Raw genomic sequence first — 22,566 nt, 5'->3', positions numbered from 1 at the left:
GGTGTTGTTAAATACACATTCATTTTTTATTCATAGATATAATAACCATCATTTCTTTGCACTGATTCACTGTGGTTTCATTGCGTTTCTCGTTCCAATCAGTTCCACTCGACCGGTGATTTAAAAAAAAAAAAATTATTGGCAAGAGTTTAAAAGTTTATTATTGTTTAACGAAACCACTAGAGCACATTGATTAATTAATCATCGGCTATTGGATGTCAAACCTTTGATAATTCTGACTTGTAGTCATCAGTGGTAACCCGCTACATCTTTTTCCATTAGCAGCAAGGGATTTTTTATATGCACTTTCTCACATACAGGAAAGCACATACAGCGGCCTTTGACCAGTTGTGGTACACTGATTGGAACGAAAAAACTTAGTGGAAAGATGCATAATTAGAGAATAACTAACGAGCTACGAAGAATTGCGGATTATCTGTCCCGAGTGAATTAATGTTGTAAACCCGAGCCTCTGGCGAGGGTTTTACAGCATTAATTCACGAGGGACAGATAATTCGTAATTCCTCGTAGTGAGTTGGTTATTCTCTTTATTACCCATTGTCAATCTTTAACGATTTTAAAAGTATATTTACGTTCTCGCTGCTGTAACAACTAACAAGCTCTACCAGCCATAACAATATATTCATACGCGCCGTTACCGGTGCACACCCAACAGTATCCACCAAAGAATAGTTCCAAAAAAAACCAGTCAAAATAATAAAATAAAAACATTTTTAAACATTTGTACATATATTTTGATTTTTAATTCCGTAAATGTTCGTATCGTCAAAAAATATTTGAAGTTCGTAGTAATAGTTTGACCGATGAATGGAATCATGAATGAACAAAAAGTAGTCCCGGCAGTATGTAATTGCCAATCAAATCTTGTCTTTTTAAAGCCAGCCAATCAGTGACTGTAGAAGCAATCTGCACACTGTGCAGAGATCGAAAAAATATTACCCCGTATATTTGAGCCCATATGGGTAATAATAAAAGATGAGTTGCTGTTACTTGATATATTCTCTTACAAAGGGAGGGATCTAGCTCAGTCGGTAGAGCGCTCAGCTGAGGTGCTATAATTTTATCGGTAATGTGGAACTGAATGTCGGTAATGTGGAACTGAATGTCGGTAATCTGGGACTGAATGTCGGTAATGTGGAACTGAATGTCAGTAATCTGGGACTGAATGTCGGTAATCTGGGACTAAATGTCGGTAATGTGGAACTGAATGTCGGTAATCTGGAACTGAATGTCAGTAATCTGGGCGCCTGAATGTCTGTAATCTGGGACTGAATGTCAGTAATCTGGGACTAAATGTCGGTAATCTGGGACTAAATGTCGGTAATCACGAACAGAATGTCGGTAACACTTAACTTCTTGAAACTGTTATTATTTATGTGATTCCTTATGTCTTTCCATCTGTATAGGTTATTCCTTATGTCTTTCCATCTGTATAGGTTAGGCACCCAATAGTCGTACTTTGACAAACATTCCTTTCATTTTCATAGACAGATCATGTTCCTTCTCATATTCCTATGTACAAATAGACACAGAGCAAATATTTTGCTACTCACTCTGTTGGGACCACTAAACCGCGCAATCCAGACCGCCTAATCCAAGATGTTAGAATGTTACACAAAATTATATGTGAACCGGAGCAAAACATTAGATGTGTAGCTAGATTGCACCATTCCATCCAGATCTGTGCGACTTGTTATCGGAGACTCCTGTAACTGTCAGCCCAGTGAGTGATCACTTGATTTATCCCGTGAAACACGTCCCGTATTAATACATTGGTAAATTATTTCTCTTTATAACGCTGAAATGTGTAAAGAGAGAAATACAACATCCGCGGAATAGACCAGACCAGAATTTTATTCAGTTATTGAGTCCATCAATATATTATGTTATTGAGTCCATTAATATATTATGTTATTGAGTCCATTAATATATATGCTATTGTAGTGAGTCCATCAATATATTATGTTATTGAGTCCAATATATTATGTTATAGTAGTGAGTCCATCAACATAAATGTTTTTGTAGTGAGACCATCACTATATTATGTTATTGTGTCCATCAATATATATGTTGATGTAGTGAATCCATCAATATATTATGTTCTTGTATTGAGTCCATCAATATGTATATGTTATTGTATTGAGACCATCAATATGTATATGTTATTGTATTGAGCCCATCAATATGTATATGTTATTGTAGTGAATCCATCAATATATATCTTCTTGTATCGAGTCCATCGATATATTATGTTCTTGTATCGAGTCCATAAATATATATGTTGATGTAGTGAATCCATCAATATATATGTTATTGTAGTGAGTCCATCGATATATATATGTTATTGTAGTGAGTCCATCAATATATATGTTGATGTAGCGAGTCCATCAATAGATTATGTTATTGTAGTGAGTCCATCAATATATTATATTATTGTAGTGACTCCGTCAATATATATGTTGGTGTAAATAAATTCTGCAGACGTTACAGCCCATTGTGTAGGCGCTGTGTGAGAGTGGTGGTCTTGGCATTAGCGCATCTAGAAATACTTGCTGATCGTTATCTCACAGGACTCACCATTAAATCACATTTAACGAGGGATGGAAAGTCGATGTAATGGAGGGAATCTGCCAATTTATACACTAAGACATGATCAATGTCGGCTGTTATGTCATACAACTCACGCTTCTGACGACAAAAAAGAAAATAATAAAAAGAAAAAAAAAGAAAAAAAAAGAAAAAAAGAATTAGTCAGTCAAGATTGGAGATTCAAATGTTAACTGAACCGTATCCACCTGTTGAACACATATAGTTGCAGAATGCCTCTTCCTTGATTTGATAACAAAAACACACGCATCAGGGTCGTACATAGTCTAAATAACTAGGGGGTGCTGTAAAAAGCAAGAATCGGGATTCAAGCATATAGGGTATTTTCCAGCAAGAATAAAAGGGAACGTTTAAACTAATAAGGGGCACTTTTACTTATCCCATTGTCCCCTTTCCTTTCTCTCCTTTGAATTCCATTATTTTTTCCCGATCTGGCAGCTCCACCTATGTTTCAACGTCTTGCGCTGTTCACCTCCACATCCTAGTCCTTGGCACTCCAACCGCAGAATGTGCTTGTCTCTTGTGGCCATACGTGCTACATACCTGCCAAGTCTCATCAGCTATAACTGTGGGTTTAGTGTGACCATTTCAGGCACTTTTTCACGTTTCAGAATTAGGAGAGGGCACTTGTCCATTCCACCACTGTTAGACATAGCCTTGTATACCCATCTTACTGATTTTTATATAATAGTCATTGAGTAAGCAGTTCTAACAATGACTGATTCAATTTAGAATAATCTTAATATATTTCTCCATTGTATTCCCCACGACTGGTATATCAATGGCATTGGTACTTACTGTACTGTATTGCATATTATCAAATATTCGTTCTTGCTAATGGAAAAAAATTAGAATGTTTTCTTTGAGAGAATGAGAATCACCACTTATTTGACATCAAATAGTCAGTGATTAAGTAATCAGTTAATATTCTCTAATGGCGTAGTTAAACAAAGCAACGTTTCTTTGTTATAGGGTCTTTATGACGTATTCCGTGGTAGATATGTGCATGTCTTAGCTACGGAATACATACGTCACTGTTTGAAACGTTTCGGTTTTATACATCTACGAAAAGAAATTACAAGTTGTTGTTTTTTTGGAGTATACCTTGCCTAAGAGGAAATTAAATTAAGTAAAGAAACGTGTCCTAATGGGTGTATACTACCAAATCCAATTCCATAGACGACAATAGTAACATATGTGGTTAAAAATCCTACCTGCAGCGTATCAATCGACATAAACACCACGGATATAAATACTACCACCCTTCACACTTAAAGTGAATCAGAAAAGATTGGGGGTCAAGCTGCTAGTTCCGCAGAAAATTCGAGTACTTTTTTTACCAGGTATCCCATACATGTTTTAAGCACAAGACTACTTGACACATTGGTACTAGATGAAATAAAATTGCATATTTGTTTTACCCAGATGAAACTATTATTTTTTACAACCAACACACTCACATTTATAACCAATCACAGGACTTGTGGTGTTCACTTCTTCATCAAAAGTTGGGTGGACCTCGAACTTTGACCCAGCCGGAAGTTATTTGGTTTAGTACTACCTATATATACCTCGTTCAAAAGCATATAAGACATAATACTTTTTCTTCGTAATATTGGTTTGTGTTTGTCACGTGAAGAAGCATTCCTTCTGCTCCGGAGTTGAAGAATTTCATTTTCATAGTTCATTTAAAATACTAAACCTCAAAGTATCTATTGACGTGATTCCAACTTAATGCGTCCATTGGCATCACATTTCAGGCGGGCTGAGATGGATAACAAATTTCTAGTGGGGTCCGAAAATGTTGAAAACTAGATGCCTTAAAAAGCAATTTTCTACGTTCTTCAAGTAAAATTCTACATGACAAATGCTAGTAAATACAACACTTAAAAATGCATTTGCACGACGTGTAATTTGTTTGCTTCTCTGTGTAAACACCTCAGTCATGTACTAAATTGTTGGACCAAATGAAATAATTACTCCATATGATCAACTATATAATCCAATAAAATAATGCGTTACAATTATTGTAGCAAATGTCGCCTATATAGATGAAAAATCTCTTCTTTTTCTTTCTTTTTTTGCAATGTATTATTTTCAAGTATCTTTGTACGACGTTGTATTGAAAAGACCGGCCTCGGTGGCGTCGTGGTTAGGCCATCGGTCTACAAGCTGGTAGGTACTGGGTTCGGATCCCAGTCGAAGCATGGGATTTTTAATCCAGATACCGACTCCAATCCTGAGTGAGCAAGGCTCAGTGGGTAGGTGTAAACCACTTGCACCGACCAGTGATCCATAACTGGTTCAACAAAGGCCATGGTTTGTGCTATCCTGCCTGTGGGAAACGCAAATAAAAGAGCCCTTGCTGCCTGTCGTAAAAGAGTAGCCTATGTGGTGACAGCGGGTTTCCTCTAAAAAGCAGTGTCAGAATGACCATATGTTTGACGTCCAATAGCCGATGATAAGATAAAAAAAAATCAATGTGCTCTAGTGGCGTCGTTAAATAAAACAAACTTTACTTTTTATGTACTTTTTACTTAGTAACGCGTTTACGTCAATTCCAGAAAGGTTCAGGGGCATGCTGTCGTAGACGTGCGGCAGTCCTGACATGCAGTGTTTTCTGCATTTAACAAGTAAAATTATTTAACGCAGGTATGTTTAATCGCTTTGAGCAATGGGTTTCATCCAGGGAACTCACCTCCGCTGTGTACACGCGCCGTAGTTGTACAGTGCATGTCACCTCACGAGAAGCACGGACAAACACACAGATGACTGCCTAATTAATTAGTAGCAGCAGTACTATTATTATTATTATTATTATTATTATTATTATTATTCATCCTGCTTGTAATGCTTAGAACATCGATACACAGATAGGTTTCCGGTTACTGATCTTATCAATTTTCTACGTTCATGTTTTAGTGGAAAGGTCACAGACTAGATACTGGTGGTAACAGGTTGGCTGTGCACAACTATTACGTTTCAGGGATGGTAACAAAGTAGGGTGGAAATCAGTGTTTTGTCAGGCCATGCACGGTTAACAGCTGGCACAGCATATAGGTGTTAAAAGCGCATACGTCACGTACACACAACCTGTGTTTTACCCTGAGAAACTGTTGACAGAAACGTCCACGTTCTGGATCAATGAAGCAGACATCTCATTGTGTTATGTGAAACAACAGATTGGAAATTCGTAAATACATTCATCATGTAGTGATCCTTCAGAATTGTAAGTGCATACGTTTATTCATTTTATATAATTCCCTATTTTATTTACAGGGGGGGGGGGGGGGGGTTGTTGGGGTTTTTTGTTGATGTTTTTTTTGCGGGGGTGGGGGGGGGGTCTTCTCAATAGAAAATCAATATATAATTAAAAGATGATATTTGGAAATTCAATATTTCAAAAAACACTGAAGGGAATTTAGTTCAAGATATTTGGTTTATAAAAAGTAAAAAAAAAAGTGGTTTCATTTTGTTCAATATTTGTTTTTAATTATTATTATTATTATTGTTGTTGTTATTTAGGAAATACGGAAGTACATTCATGTGGTTCGGTGATTTTTATTTACCCGGTTTAACGAATACGGAAGTAGAATTATTTAGTTCAATATTCTGTATAGAAAATAGCTGAAGTAGATGAAATTAAAAGGGTTTTGTTTTCGGGGAGGGGGGGGGGGGGGGTGGCGGGAGGAGGTGGAGATATTTTTATTTTTGTTGTTGCTTTTTGCTTGTTTTTTATCTTCTTTTTTTGTCCTTGTTTCTCTTTTTTTTTTCTTTTCTTTGCTTGTTTCTTTATTATTAAAAGAGAATACCAAAGTGAATACGTTTGATTTAATAACGACAATACAGAAATACATTCATTTGGTTCAATCTGTTGTCATATAGAACCTACGATAGTAACCCCATTAAAGCTGGCTGACGCTTTTATTCTTCTTTCTAATATATCACCCTCTGCCTATCATTGTCATGATCTTAATATATAAAAAACGTTCCAATCTCGCCCATGATTTTAGTCTGTTTTTACCCTTGTTCTAAAGTTAAAGTTTGTTTTGTTTAACAACACTACTAGAGCACATTGATTAAATCAACGGCTATTGGTAATTCTGACATATAGTCGTCAGAGAAAACCCGCAACATTTTTCCTAAAGCAGCAAGGGATTTTTTATATGTACTTTCCCACAGACACGAAAGCATACCACAGCATTTGACCAGTTGTGTCTTCTGATATGCTCACACCATCACCTACCTATTTCGTGTTTCTTCTTGGCGAAGCTTCTGTCCTTCCCTGCACCCACTTGGCATCCTCGTCGTCTGCCGCTGTAAAAATTGGTATGTATATGCTCGTATATATAATATGGAAGCGGAGTTATTTGGTTAATGTTTTGTTATTACACAATATGAAAATCAATCCATTTGGTTCAAGTTTGATACATACAGAATACGGTAGAGGATTCCTCTAATAGCACGCTTAGTTATAATTATAGACAATTCGGAAGGACATGCATTTGATTCAGTACAAGATTCAACCTGTCTGTGGGGGCCATCCAAATGACCAACAAGACTTGGGGCCTAATTCACTAAACTCTAGAAACTTTGTGGTCTGGCAGTGAGATGCAAAAAGACTTCCAAGGACGATGCGATCTGACAGTTCAATGCAAAAAGACTTCCAAGGACGATGCGATCTGACAGTTCAATGTAAAAAGACTTCCATGACGATGCGATCTGGCAGTGCAATGCAAAAGGACTTCACTTGAGAGAGATCAACATAGCATCGTAATTTAGGCCGGCCTTTACAACCAGGGGCCTAATTCGCAAGGCTCTCTTAGGCTCTCCTAAACAACATCACATCGTCTTTGCAAGTCTGTTCTCAATGCACTATGAGGGGCGGGACGTAGCCCAGTGGTAAAGCACTTGCTCGATGCGCGGTCGGTGTGGGATCGATCCCCGTCGGTGGGCCCATTGGGCTATTTTTCGTTCCAGCCAGTGCACCACGACTGGTATATCAAAGGCCGTGGTATGTACTACCCTGTCTGTGGGATGGTGCATATAAAAGATCCCTTGCTGCTACTCGAAAAGAATAGCCCATGAAGTGGCGACAGCGGGTTTCCTCTCTCAATACCTGTGGTCCGTCGTTAAATAAAACATTTCTTTCTTTTCAATGCACTATGAGATCGCATGATAGTGGGACTTTAGTGATTCAGGATCGAGAATAGTTTAATATATACATCTGAATGCATAAACGATTAGCCGTCATTGACCCATGTGTGGATCGTTTTTATCATGAAGTCTACCTTTTGTATTAGATTATTAAGCAAAATATTCAGTTCTTTAAAAGACAGTGAAATGTATGACGCAGTTAATTTGACAAGGAACATATAACCTAACCGATCTAATTAAAACATTATTTTACCACATTTGTGGTGTAGATTTGTTTTGACAAATACTGAATAAATTTACTTAAACTAAAATATCACTTGGTCCGCTAGACGTGGATCGACCTAACCCTCCCTCCCCACTCCCTGTCCCCTCCCTACTCCCTCCCCCACTTTCCAGTCTCCACAGACTATGGTCTTGTACTGAGGCACATAGGAACTCTTTAAGGTATCACGCCACCGATCGCCGTGTCGTCACTAGCTGCAGCAACTAAATATAGGCCGGTTTAGGAAATAGGTCTTTGTAGAAGCAAAAATGAAAAATGTTTTCTTTGATGATTATAGCTAGGTTGACCATGGTAATGTTTAAACTGCCCAGTCTTTAGACAGCATCTGTTATTGTTATTACTAAGTAACATAATTTATTAGTGCAGTATGCGGTCATTTATTGCATATAGTGTACATATACAAAATGATTGGGCACAAGTTCTCAAACTTATGAGTCTCTCTGATAAGTGCAAGCATTATGTTGTACAACAATGGTAAATGCAATGTTCAATCAATTAATCAGTCAATCAGTCAATAAAAGTAAACGTTATGGGTATGGGTACCTAATAGCAAAACGTGCCGGTGTTCCGGTTTATGGGTAGATAGCTAAACACATCTGTGGCCATTCTACATGTATATTGTGTTTGTTTTCATGCTATTTATCAGGTAAATATAGGTTCAAAAGGTGATAGTCACTTATTAATGTTTTGACATGTATTGTTAATTGTAATGCATGTTGTAATGAATGGTGGTGTTCAACCCTTTACGGAGACACGTATTTTACACTCATCCCTGGCTTCTTCTTTTTTCAACACCTGCCGCAAAGCAATGACTGGAATGAGGAAATAATAACAGATCAAAATATCTACACAATGTCATGGGACTTGTTGTATGTATAAAGACAAAAACCGTACTAACAGTCGTAGCAGACACTGTGACCTCGATAATGAACCGTTAGTGACATCCGGTCGTCCATCAACCCTCTAGACGTCCAGATACCGTGATTAACATTTAGTGAAGAAAGCTCTCAGTAATTCAGAGCCCATGGCAATGTAATGGCCCGGTTCCTTCAAGTAAGTCTTTCGTTTGAAAACGCTGGCAGATGCGCTGGTCACATCGACATTTAGAGCATACGAAGAACCTGCGTCACTTAGTAGGTTGTTAAAAGTTCTAATTTTTGACAGTGACTTCACAAGATGTCTATAAATAATCCGACGGAAGACATTATTAGTAGAAGTAGTAGTTGTATAGGTATGTTCTACAACTGTGGATTCGTAGGAGACATACTGGATGTAAGAGGTTGTGAGGACATCCGAACAAATATGGCTAATACTGGTAAGTTACTAATCTAGATCGATCAGGACATCCGCATAATATTAACGTAGCTCATATCGTTGAGTTGCTTATCTAGATCGGCAAGGACATCCGCACAATATTAACGTAGCTGATATCGTTGAGTTACTTATCTAGATCGGCAAGGGCATCCTCACAATATTAACGTAGCTGATATCGTTGAGTTACTTATCTAGATCGGCAAGGACATCCGCACAATATTAACATAGCTGATATCGTTACGTTACTTATCTAGATAGGCAAGGACATCCGCACAATATTAACGTAGCTGATATCGTTACGTTACTTATCTAGATAGGCTAGGACATCCGCACAATATTAACATAGCTATATATACATACACACACGTTCACGTGCAAACCGTGGCTTACGATGTTTTGTGAAATTGGGCCTAGGATCTGTAAGGACATCCGCACAAATATAGCTGATATTGCAGACCTTCGTTTTTGAAGGGCGCGAGCGCTATCACGCCCGTGAACCCCCGTCAACTCAATCTGACGGGCGCGAAATAACGCGCCCCTAAATTGAACAAATCACGCTTGTGTTGTTTGTTTTTTAACTCCGCCATTTTAATTGTTTATTGAATCCAATCCACAACGCCAAAAATCTTTCCATTCTGTTCACAATGAACTTCCTAGAATACTTTTTACATATTAAAACACGATTGGTTGGTTATCTTTACACTGAGCCATTCAGCTAGGAGTTCACTTATTATTAAGATCTCGTCGGTTTTGTTTGTTTAATTTCGTACAATGCAGGTAATGATCGCGAAATGTGTTTATACTGTCGTCGTTTTGATCACGTACAGGAAAAATAATAGGTGCGTTGTCCAGTATATATAATGTTTAATGTATAATGTTTATACATGTTGATATCACAGTAAACGCGTACACAAACAAAAACGTAATTTAGTAAAGCAGGTTTTGCTTTCGTTAATAACATAGCGATGTACTCGTAGACATTTCTACTTTCTGTTTCACGATACTGCCACGTGATTTAAAGCAAAGGACATTGCCCTTGGTAGAGTCAGATTTCTAGTACATGTGATCGGTTGACGGAACCCTGAAACAAACATACACCGATTTAATTTCAACTCAGTAATTCGACTTTGCCGAGTGTAAAGCATGTATATTTTAAAATTAAATTTACATAAGGGTGGTTATGTTGGGGTTTGTTTTGTTTTGTTTGTTTTTTTGTTTTGTTTATGGTTTGCTATGATTCGAGTTAGTAGTATAATAAATGACGTGTTAACTACAGTACACAGATAATTAAAGTTAATCCTGTTTGTAAAAATATATATTTATAAAAATTGTAGTAAGATATATTTGGGTAGAAAACAATACCATAGTTGTTACAATGCCAATTCACATTCAGTTCACAGGTTTGTGTCCATGGAGAAATCATATCATTCTGCGATGAAGATTAAAATTATTATTGTACTTGTTTTAAATAAAACAGAATAAACACAAACAAATCAGTTTCAATTCTTTATTCATAAATAGTCAACAGATTATCATGATTCAGAATTTTAATGCAACATAATATGCATATAATATATAAGAAATCGATAAATGTTGTGTTCATGGTGTTCTTTTTCTTGTGAAAGACTGCAATGGCCCATTCCATCATCTTTGAGAACAACTATCATATTAGTTAAATTAAGATATTTATTTTGAAAACACAAAACATTAACTCTTAAGATATTTAATTTAGAAATCATTACTCCTCAAATTTAATCATGTTCATGGGTACAATTCCTCTCGGTCTCTTGCCTCCAATTCTGATTATTTTGATGCGTGCAATTTTTCCCTCCTCTGCATTTTGAGAAGTGTCATTTCTACTCCCCTCGTAAGCATTTTGAGGAGTGCGATTTTTAGTTTTTCAAAAACGAAGGTCTGATATTGGTCATTTACTTATCGTGGTTGGCAGAGCTTTTTGGGGAACATCCGTACAAATATGACTTGTTTCATCCTTTCCCTACCCAGAAAAGTAACTTAATTTAATTTAAGTTACTTATCTGAGTCTAGGGAGGATGGAACAAGCTCATGTTATGTTGTTCAGTTGAAGATGTCCTTAGATGCATTTTTGGAAATAGTAAATAAACTCGGGGGTTTATTACTTAGTCATATATATTTCTCCTGTTACCTGCTGATCTTAATATGAACATAGCCATAGACATATATAGAGAGACAGACAGATAGATAGCGAGCTATATTATTTTACCCCCCCCCCCCCCTTTTCTCCATCTCTTCTCTTCTGTCTGTCTTTCTGTCTGTCTCTGTGTGTGTGTGTGTGTGTGTGTGTCTCTCTCTCTCTCTCTCTCTCTCTCTCTCTCTCTCTCTCTCTCTCTCTATCTCTCTCTCTCTCTCTCTCTCTCTCGTTTGTTTTACTCCATCGTATTCTGTTTACTCGGGAGATTTTTATAACGACACAGCCCTAAATAGCATTAATCCTTTTCGATAGTTTGTTACACCAAGCGACCAATTAAACTACAAAGATATTTGTACAATTATGAAAGTCTGGCTCAGTTTAGCTCTAAAATGCTCTTGCAGTGTAGATAGACATCTTAATCTCAATAACACATAGCCTCATATTTACATCAGTAATGATGGTGATAACTTATTCTCGTGTTTACTTTCAATTAACGTTCAAACACTGTCTGGGGCAAGCAAGTCGACGTTCTGTCCAAGGCTGATATTAATGGGGTAATTTATTAGCACAGAGCAAATCCGCTGAAGCTACATTGGTTACACCTATCAGCAGCAAGGGTTATTTTACGTGCACAGTCAGAATAGCTGGTGTCACGAGGGGACAAAAAAGGGTCTTGGACTTAGGAAAGGAAAGGAATGTTTGTTTAATGATATCTGTGCACATTTTAAACTGGCTATTTGGTGTCTATTTCGACACTTTTTTTCGAAAAGCAGCAAGGTGGCTTTTATGTGTATTTTCGCATAAACAGGAGAGTACATATCACGGCCTTTTATGTACCAGTCGTGGTGGGGGGTACTGGTTGGAACGGATAAAAACATCAAGAGCAATCGATTTTGATACCTCAGATGTGCATTCTACTGACTGAGCTAGATTCAGTCACGCGTCAGACTTAAATGCTGGTGGGTACTGAACTCGCATCCCGGTACCGGCTCCAATCTACAGTGAGTTTTGACGGTCCATTTGGGGATTCTGTCTCACTAATCATTACAAAGCTAACTATTAGCCACCTGTCCCGAGAAGGCAGTCCAGATAGCTTAGGTGTGTGACAGGGACGAAGACCAAGTTAAAATGAACAGGCCGACTTCTTCGTATACAATGAGCACTACACTCATTTTGAACTTTTGTCGTCGAAATCACATTTTAATTTTATAAATTTTACAGTGAATACCTTTCATCGGGGATTATATATAATCAATGAACTCTTTCAGGTAATACGTGTAATGTTCCATTCATTCAGTAATTATTTAACGGGCTGAATTGTAGTGAAGTTCTGTTGTGTACCTAATACCTGAAATTAATTAATGATTTTATACGATTCTCTGAATGTGTTTCATCTATTATTGTATCATTGTAATGGGATTCTCTCATCTTGGTGACACATAATGAGAACAAGACCTTGTTTAAAGTGAATGTGGATTAAGAAGTAAACGTGTTTTGACAGTTATGTAGCTAAGGTTCTTGATGGGATAACCGGCCTCGGTGGCGCAGTGGTTAAGCCATCGGACTTCAGGCTGGTAGGTACAGGGTTTGCAGCCCGGTACCGTCTCCAACCCAGAGCGAGTTCTTAAGGGCTCAATGGTTATGTGTAAGGCCACTACACCCTCTTCTCTCACTCTAACGAACTAACAACTAACCCACAGTCCTGGACAGTCAGCTCAGATAGCTGAGGTGTCTGCCCAGGACAGCGTGATTGAACCTTAATTGGATATAAGCACGAAATGTTCATTTGACTCTGTACTGTGCGGAAATACGGTCCTGATCATGAATAACGATTTTGTCGATCAAGATTCATGACAAAGCTAGCACGTTTTGTTCATCATTGTCATTAGTTAACTCTTCTTTTTGTGTGTGTGTGGGGGGGGGGGGGGGGGCTTTTCTAAAATGTTTGATATATATTTCATTGTGATTATTTACGTTTTAATAGCTGCGGTAGTAAAAAACATTGACCTTTTTTCCTTTTGGTTTACAATTGGCTAGATATAACAATTTTAGGGAGTATGTATAAAATAATTTAAGGTATTATGTTTTAAAGCCGCACACCCTAGTTCCATCCAGCGAAAATAAATTATAATTTGGTTAATTTACAAACCTGTAACACACATAGATCACGTTTTTTATCAAATGCAGTGAAAAAGCAGGTTTTATATCGATAAATACCATGGGAATCCCCATGTCCCAATTGCTTGAAATAATTTTGAAAGTTAGTATTCTGATGTCACCGGTAGAAGCACAACAATGCCTACGTCACGACAAATTTCACAGACTTGGGGTGAGTTCTTTTCACCTCTCCTGGACATGTTCCAACTGTTCTGTCCTGGTTGTATCTCCTCTCCAGATATCGTAAGACTTAGCAAAATTATTGGTTTTAAAGAGTTTGTAACGTTTTGTATTGAGACACTTACTTGTCTGAACTTTATTGTTACTGAAAATGTTCACTAACTGTGAAAAAAAATCTCACAAATGAACAACAATAAATCGGATGTTGATTGCGCGAACCGTGCACGAGAAAACAAACCGAACCAAAATGATAACGGTCACGTGATATACCAACGTCTGTGACATTAAAAATAGATTGGACCTCGCTTGCTTAACGGTTTTTTCTCGACAACACGTTTTGTGAAAAAATGCAAAAAATGCATTTCGTGGTTTTACAAACATCAGGATTACCAAAAAGCACTTCAGGTGAATGGAAATGTGTATTCTAAATAATAAAATGTAAGTAAAGTGCAATTTTATTTGTGAAAAATGGGGTTTAATAGCGAAAAACAACGCCGTAATGGTTAACAAATAAACGTAACTAGGGTGTGTCCCTTTAACAGTGCGTATATAGCTTTGATATAGCTTGTTATGCGTAGCTATTAATAACGTTATTGCACTTGGGTCGATCTCTCTGCCACGGAGATCCATGCAGCTTCTCATATTTAAACAATAACACGTGATTAACGTTAGACTTGTGGTTCAACTTTATTGTGAAGCCTTGTCTGGAAGTGACAGACATAGAAGTTACTTTTACTCTTACCTATACACCGGAAGTGCCTTTCTTTATTTATAAAGTTATTTATGTTTTGGAAGCATTACATCCGAGTGTGGTTGGTTATTCTTGCAGAGTAATAGTGCCAAAACGCACAGACAGACAGACGGACAGACAGACAGACAGACAGACAGAAAAACAGACAGACAGACATATAGACAGACAAAAACAGAGGGAAAGAAACGGACAAACATCGATACATATACTGTTAGTGTCCTTGTGATGTGTGTACGTGTGAGTGATTGCGTGCGTGTGACCATACGTATGTGCGTGCTTGCATGTGTGTGTGTGCGTGTGCGTGTGCGTGTGTTTATGTTTATTTCTTCGGATTGGTGTACATGTGTGGCAGGTTTATCCCCTCTTTCTTTTGAGACGTGTATATGTTAACACTGTCTCTTTGTACGTGAGGTTTATTAATAAACTCGCAGCCGGCCTAAATGGCACTTGAAACCTTTTTCTACAATTTGATTTTCACCAGATGCTCTCTGTCTCAAACAAGATTTGTATACCCAAGTACTCGAGAGCATTGTTACTTAAATGCTTCGTATTTCGGAGGCGTGAGTGTACACAAGCAGAAATCTATTTCCTCTCACAGAACAAAGCAGAACTGAAATAGTTCTTGTTATTTGGGAATTAATAAATGCCGTATGTGGAACATCCCATTCTGACGGCGTAATTGTAGAATCGAACAGTTGTGTTATTTTTGGCATCAGTTGGCAAACGGCGGTTATTAGAAAGTAAATATAATTTCTTTGTCATAGACCAAAGACTTTCATTTAATTAATTACAGCAAATACTAGAACGTTTTTCACTTAGCAGATGACTACTGGCATTTTCCTTCCAAATTCCAAGACTGAAGTATGAACGTAGTTTTGTGTGTAGTATGGAAAGTAAATATTTTGAAGCGTTACAGACGGACGTGAGCTTCGTCCCATCTAATCGGGTGTCATACGTGCGAAATTTGCTGTGGGTGGAATTCAGTGAAACTGGTCATTGAAACGTCGATCGCAAGAGTAATTATATCTTGGCCTGAGATTTAAATTGAGCTGTTAAAGGGACAGTCCTGAGTTTGCCGCCTTGTTGAGCTATTGTTGACTAGCTGTTAAAGGGGCAATCCTGAGTTTGCTGTCTTGTTAAGCCGTTGTTGGCTAGCAGTTAAAGGGACAGTCCTGAGTTTGTCGCCTTGTTAAGCCGTTGTCGGCTAGCAGTTAAAGGGACAGTCCTGAGTTTGCTGCCTTGTTAAGCCGTTGTCGGCTAGCAGTTAAAGGGACAGTCCTGAGTTTGCCGTCTTGTTAAGCCGTTGTCGATCAGCTGTTAAAGGGACAGTCCTGAGTTTGCCGTCTTGTTAAGCCGTTGTCGATCAGCTGTTAAAGGGACAGTCCTGAGTTTCCCGCCTTGTTAAGCCGTTGTCGGCTAGCAGTTAAAGGGACAGTCCTGAGTTTGTCGCCTTGTTAAGCCGTTGTCGGCTAGCAGTTAAAGGGACAGTCCTGAGTTTGTCGCCTTGTTAAGCCCTTGTCGGCTAGCAGTTAAAGGGACAGTCCTGAGTTTGCCGCCTTGTTAAGCCGTTGTCGACTAGCTGTTAAAGGAACAGTCCTGAGTTTGCCGCCTTGTTAGGCTGTTGTCGACTAGCAGTTAAAGGGACAGTCCTGAGTTTGCTGCCTTGTTAAGCCGTTGTGGACTAGCTGTTAAAGGAACAGTCCTGAGTTTGCTGCCTTTTTAAGCCGTTGTCGACTAGCTGTTAAAGGGACAGTCCCGAGTAGGCTGCCTTGTTAAGCCGTTGTCGGCTAGCAGTTAAGGTTATGGTTTGTTTTAACGACACAGCTAGGGCACATTGATCTATTAATCATCGGCTATTGGATGTCCGGCTACCAGACACTTTCTAACGACTATATCTCCATAATTACTACAGTTTTCTTCATAAAGTATCTCACTGACTGAATGCTAAAAGTGTTTCTTATCACCCTAATGTTTGTACTAGGTCAAACTTCCTTTTTATTTTTAAGATATCTTTCTTCGTACCTACGAAAGTATTAGGAGACCAAATTCAGTTTCGGCTTCATGCAAACATTAGGACGATCAGAAACTCATTGAATATAGAGACACTGATATTCTAAACAAGAAGCTATATTTAGTATGTAATATTAACTTTTAAAGTTTTTATTACTCTGAAACATCTTACAATGGCCACAAACTCAAGATAGTCTCTTTAATTTATGTCAGTGGCAGTTTTTATTCGGAACGGAAAATAATCGCAGTATAACGAACCTAGTACATGTGAAAAAGAGGAAAGGAATGTTTATTTTAAAAAACGACTTGACTTAATCAACGGTTATTTGCTTGGATTATTGACTCTTTCTGGCCTCGTGCTTATAAACCCTAAAGTCTAGACTTTAATAAAGTCAAGAATTTAACGTCATGGCAACGCCATTCAAATAGCATTACGTTAAAGTCTGGACTTTATTAAAGTCTAGATTTTAAGTTTAATAAGCACGGGCCCAGGTGTTGATACTAGATCACTACCAGACTTGGAGCATAGGAGGGTTTCTCAGCTTCCTGTGTTAATGAAATGTAGCTTAAAATGTTATAGTTCTGTAAAATATATAATATTAATAATTAAAAGTAGATATGCGATTTAAAAATCATGCCACAGCATATTGAGGTACCAGCGTATTTATTGATTTCCTTTTTTCCCCCTTCTTTTCTTTTATTTCTTTCATTCTTATCTTTCTTTCTTCATTTCTATCATTCTTTATCTCTCTCTCTCTCTCTCTCTCTCTCTCTCTCTCTCTCTCTCTCTCTCTCTCTCTCTCTCTCTCTCTCTCTCTCTCTCTCTCTCTCTCGCTATCCAATCATCGGATATACTCGGTGATTTAATCAACTCATTGATAAAAAAAAAGTAATTAGTTATAATGACGAACTATAATGACGAACACAGAACCACGTGACAGTCTAGGAATCTGTATGACGCAATAATACAGTACCCGTACCATAACACAGAAACAGAAATAATATATAGTTACTAGTGCTTTCCATTGTTAACACTCAACAACCAAAGTGCATTAATTCATATATTCACGCATTAATTTATTCATTCATTCGTTCATTCATTTATTCACAACAGTGTGTGTGTATCACCTGGAGTGCTATGGAACATTAATATGATTTGACGTCAAATGTGGGGGTTTTCGATGTTTGTAACACGTATTTATACTAATTACTTGATTATACAGTTTGTAAACAAATCTTAATGGTTGTTTACGTAACAACATATGTTTTGTTGGTTATTTTCTTGAAATTTACACTATAATGAGACAAAACACACAAATAAATTATATAATTTCTATAACTCGTTTCTTTGATACATTAATGAGTGATAACACCAATCAGAGGCGGATGTAGAATATTTCTTTGGAGAGAAGAGCAGTTTATTAAAGGACATCAACAGTTTTGATTGGCGTATGTCATCACGTGCCATGGTTTTCTTTTAATGCATATTGTGTTCATTTATGTATTATAACATCTTTCTGTCGGCTTGGAATGTTACCTTCTATATTGTTGTTTGCCGCGGGCCACAAAAGACAGAAAACCCACTAATTTGTACTACAATGTAAAGCAATAATTATTATAATTATTCACAATTTAAAACCAATATTATTCGCTTTGTAACCCTGGTTTTTTTTCTTTATTTGATTACAGGTTACTGCCAAAATCAGCAATTTCATCATAGAACGTATGAATACAACATGACCGCTGAGATGTACGATCTAGTATCACCTTAAACTGCAATCACAAAAACAAACAAAAACAACCTCCGGATGCAACTTTACCGAAATCTTTCAACTTAAACAAACACTACCCGACAAAAAGCGTCTTTCATAACCAGTATATTTGTTCGTGTATGTATGTGTATGAGTATTTAGCATCTACCTGTTCGTCTTGAAACCTTTTTCAATGCCCACCAAGAAGACGGCCATGGAAAACTTCACCATCAGTACGATAACCGTGGTGTCGTTGAAGACCCTCGACACTAATTCGACGTCGCTGATCAACGTTTCGACGTACGTGTTGGCCAACGATTCGGCGGACGTGTTCGTGAATGGCACACCCTACGACGACGTGGTGACCCGGTACATGATGCACGTTCCCCGCTACGACGTCGGCATCATGACCGTGATCTGTGCCTTGCTGGGAGCGATGATCCTGGCGACGATCTTGGGCAACGTGTTCGTCATCACGGCAATTGTCATCGAGAAGAGCCTGCAGGGCGTGTCCAACTACCTGGTGTTATCGCTCGCCGTCACCGACCTCCTCGTCGCCGTGCTTGTCATGCCCATCAGCCTCATTAACGACGTCAGCGTCCATTGGTATCTCGGGCAGGAGGTGTGCGACTTTTGGGTGTCCATGGACGTCCTGTGCTGCACGGCGTCCATCCTGCACCTCGTCGCCATATCGCTGGATCGGTTCTGGGCCGTGTCCAACATAGACTACATCCGTCGTCGCTGTGCCAAGCAGATCATCATCATGGTGGTGGTGGTGTGGTTCGTCGCCATCAGTATATCCATTCCACCGCTGTTTGGCTGGAAAGACGAGGGCAACCCGGACTACACTGGCATGTGCTTGATAAGCCAAGACCAAGGCTACACGATATTCTCCACAGTTGGAGCCTTCTATTTCCCGCTAATTTTCATGCTTGTGCTTAACTATAAAATATATATAGCCGCTAGATCGCGTATACGGAAAAAGAATTTCGGCGGCAAACCACGCCCAGTGCCAGTTCCCATGGTGACGGTCGAAAACGGAACTGCTGGACACGCGTCGAGGAACTCTTCTGGAAGTGACGTCAGTCAAGACGGTTTTTCTATGTACAATGGATCGTGTGTTAATATGAACGAGTGTTCTAAGTTCGAAAGCACGTACGAACCTTCGCAAATGGACGATGGACCGAACGACGGTGCAGCCACCACGACCACCACGACGTCATTCAACGGCATGATGCACGTGACATCGTGCGGGTCAAACCTTGGGTCAACCTTGAGCCCAAATTTCAGACCCTCATTGACTGTTCCCAATAACGGAAACGTGTACGTGGTCTCCAAAAACAGATCTAACAATAACAGCAAGGGGGCTAGGAATAGGGAGAAAGACAAATTGAGGAAAGAAAAAATAGAAATGAGAAGGGAACGCAAAGCGGCCCGTGTTCTGGGCATCATTACGGGAGCATTTCTTGTTTGCTGGTTGCCCTTCTTTCTGAATGCTCTCATCCTTCCATTCTGTAGCGTGTCGTGTACTTCACACAGGGAAGTTGTCAGCTTCTTTTTGTGGCTGGGATATTTCAACAGTTTGTTGAATCCAATCATATATACCATTTTCAATCCAAGTTTCCGCATAGCCTTCAGAAAACTTTTCTTCCGCAGATTACGTCATTTAAAGAGATAAAACTTTGTGAAAAGGTGTATAAGATTGCACGCTGACATATTGGCATACCAAACCATAATCAATAAATAAAATCCATTATGTTAATCATTGCTGGGAATTAATTTATTTTTGTACACGACAGTGTGTTTTATTTTACAGACATTTTAAGATTCCTTGGTGTTCAGAGTTAATATTTCGATTTATGTTATTTTATTTAACCATTTGTGTACATACCCATGCAGGATAATATACACGTATTAAACAGAACTATATGTAACACATGCATACTATTATATCACGTAGAAAGATCCCACTTCTGTTATAAATATATTGATACTTAAACATGACTATATGTAATCACGATATGCTTTGGAAACGTATGATGACTACAAGTAACAAGATAAAAAAAAAAAAATTCGGCCACCGACGAGAAATATAGGTAACGCTATATAAGCTCGACTCGAATATTTCAGACTATATTTTCAATTACACACTTTTTAAAGCATTCATCTCAGTACAGTACAGTACAGTACAGTACAGTACAGTACAGTACAGTACAGTACAGTACAGTACAGTACAGTACGTTACATGTCACATAAAAATACATAACTTATTTACTTATTTATTTATTTATTGTAGTTTAGAATCGCTTTTTGAATATGAGAAAATGTATCTTGAATTACGCCTAACTGCATAAGCTTTGCTAGTTTGATGGCACTCATTTTGCGTACAAAAACTGGATTAATACGATTAGTCGATTATTCTTGTTGGGATGCAGGATAAATAAAATAACTTGTTACAATTTTAAAGGCGCAGACCCAAGTTTGAGTCTGTGAAAATGGACACTAAGTTTAGTTGATTACAAACTTGCAACACATATTTGGATAAGGTTATAACAGAGAGAAGCTAAAGTCAGCGATGTTTAAACAGGGAAACAAACATGTAAATATATACTTGTCTCTTCAGTTTGAACATTTTGCGTTGCAGAGCAAATTTGTAGTTAATTATACACTTGGAAATACATTTCACATGACTAGATGTGACAAATAAGTTAATACTTCGAGTAAGACTTGTACTATAAACGCATGCACCAGTTTACTCACATAGATAAATATATACTAATGTGAATATATAGAAACAAAAATTGTTAAAGGAATAAAATGAAACTCGTGTCTTTTACAGTGAAATCAGACTCTAGATTTAATTGGTGCACCATTTGTCAATATCAGTAACAAGAAATGTTCAATACAAAATGAAATAAGTAAAATTTGTCACATCACTGAATGTAGCCTACTTTTAATATACAATACAGTATTGTATACAGATTTGTCCACATGAGTAAAGTTATTCCAGGAGTACATTTGTACCTAGTCATGAGGTCGTGCAGAAGTATAATTACTCGTATGCAAATGTTCTCCATATGCAAATTCGTCGTGTAACTCATATTATAAATATACGTCTGATATTTGGAAGATATATATGTTGCATTTGTTATCTAATAATGGAAAAACAGAAGATCAACGCTGAAATAGAACTACAGAGATACAACAAATACTACATGGAAACAAAACAGCGAGTTGGGATGGATGGACGCACAGATCTTTGGATATGTTAATCGGAGAACAGGTTTAGGTCACAACAGAAACTCACAGGATGTTGGACTGAGTGTGGGAAAAGGTATCTCCAGTTTACAAACATCTAATGCAATGTACTTGTCAAATGTTATTGGCTTTGGTTATTTCAGTTCTTCATTATGACGTAAATATTGTCAATATAGATTGCAAATAAAGCGTTTTAATTTTCAATTGTCATTCGGGCATTACTCAACTTGTAATTAAAGAAATCTAGTTTATAATAGGATTTCAGGGGCCAATACCCCCAGGAGGCCTAGTTACTGGGATAACAATAATGCCATCTGGTTGAATTACATCTTTTACAAGACATTTTTCAGCTGGTAGAATGCTTACTGTTAAAGAACGACAGCTATAACTGGAAAAAAAATGTCGAATATAAAATTCAATAAATAAATGATGAGTACGCTAATAGCTTTCAAAGCGAACTGACGTATCCAGAAATACTATCATATCTTAAAACGGCGTATTTTCAGTTGAAGTTTAAAAAACATTGGATTGATTTAGGACATTGCATAACCCGGGCCATCAGTAATAACTCTTCTATTATAGGAATGTCAGATGTACAAAAATTAGATACAATTACATGTATTACAAAACCAAATAAACCAAAATATATATATTAAAAACAAATTAATTGGAGACCCTTAACTGCTAAACTTCGTTTATAAAATGGCTCCAATGTGCATTGCTAACAGACGAACACAGATCCTGAACAAAATGATAGATAATGACCAAATTCGAGAAAATATAAGACTAATCTATGACGTTATGCAAAGTACTGAACTTAATAACATTCATGGATTTGTATTACATATAAACTTGGAAAATGCTTTTGATACATTACCATGGTCATTTATAAGTAAGCACTTCGTAT

General features: G+C 37.7%; 1 protein-coding gene across 2 annotated transcripts in view; it reads left to right on the top strand.

Annotated features, from left to right (window-relative positions):
• Window positions 1–21,863, top strand: part of LOC121381398 (5-hydroxytryptamine receptor 1D-like) — a 106,073-nt gene extending 84,210 nt beyond the window's left edge. Inside the window, exons 1-2 of one of the 2 annotated variants that reach the window (XM_041510690.1) lie at window positions 5,646–5,857; window positions 18,340–21,863. In XM_041510690.1, coding sequence (XP_041366624.1) covers window positions 18,595–20,079 — 1,485 coding nt within the window. In that variant the 5' untranslated portion in view covers window positions 5,646–5,857; window positions 18,340–18,594 and the 3' untranslated portion in view covers window positions 20,080–21,863. Of the gene's footprint in view, window positions 1–5,645; window positions 5,858–18,339 lie in introns of those variants that run through there. The other variant, XM_041510689.1, reaches the window with a different exon arrangement.
• Window positions 21,864–22,566: the final 703 nt, after the last annotated feature.

The sequence above is a fragment of the Gigantopelta aegis genome, chromosome 9 (assembly GCF_016097555.1).
Source record: "Gigantopelta aegis isolate Gae_Host chromosome 9, Gae_host_genome, whole genome shotgun sequence".
Lineage (NCBI taxonomy): Eukaryota > Metazoa > Mollusca > Gastropoda > Neomphalida > Peltospiridae > Gigantopelta > Gigantopelta aegis.
The sequence above is the reverse complement of the archived record's forward strand: the minus strand, read 5'-3'. Positions and strand labels throughout refer to the sequence as shown.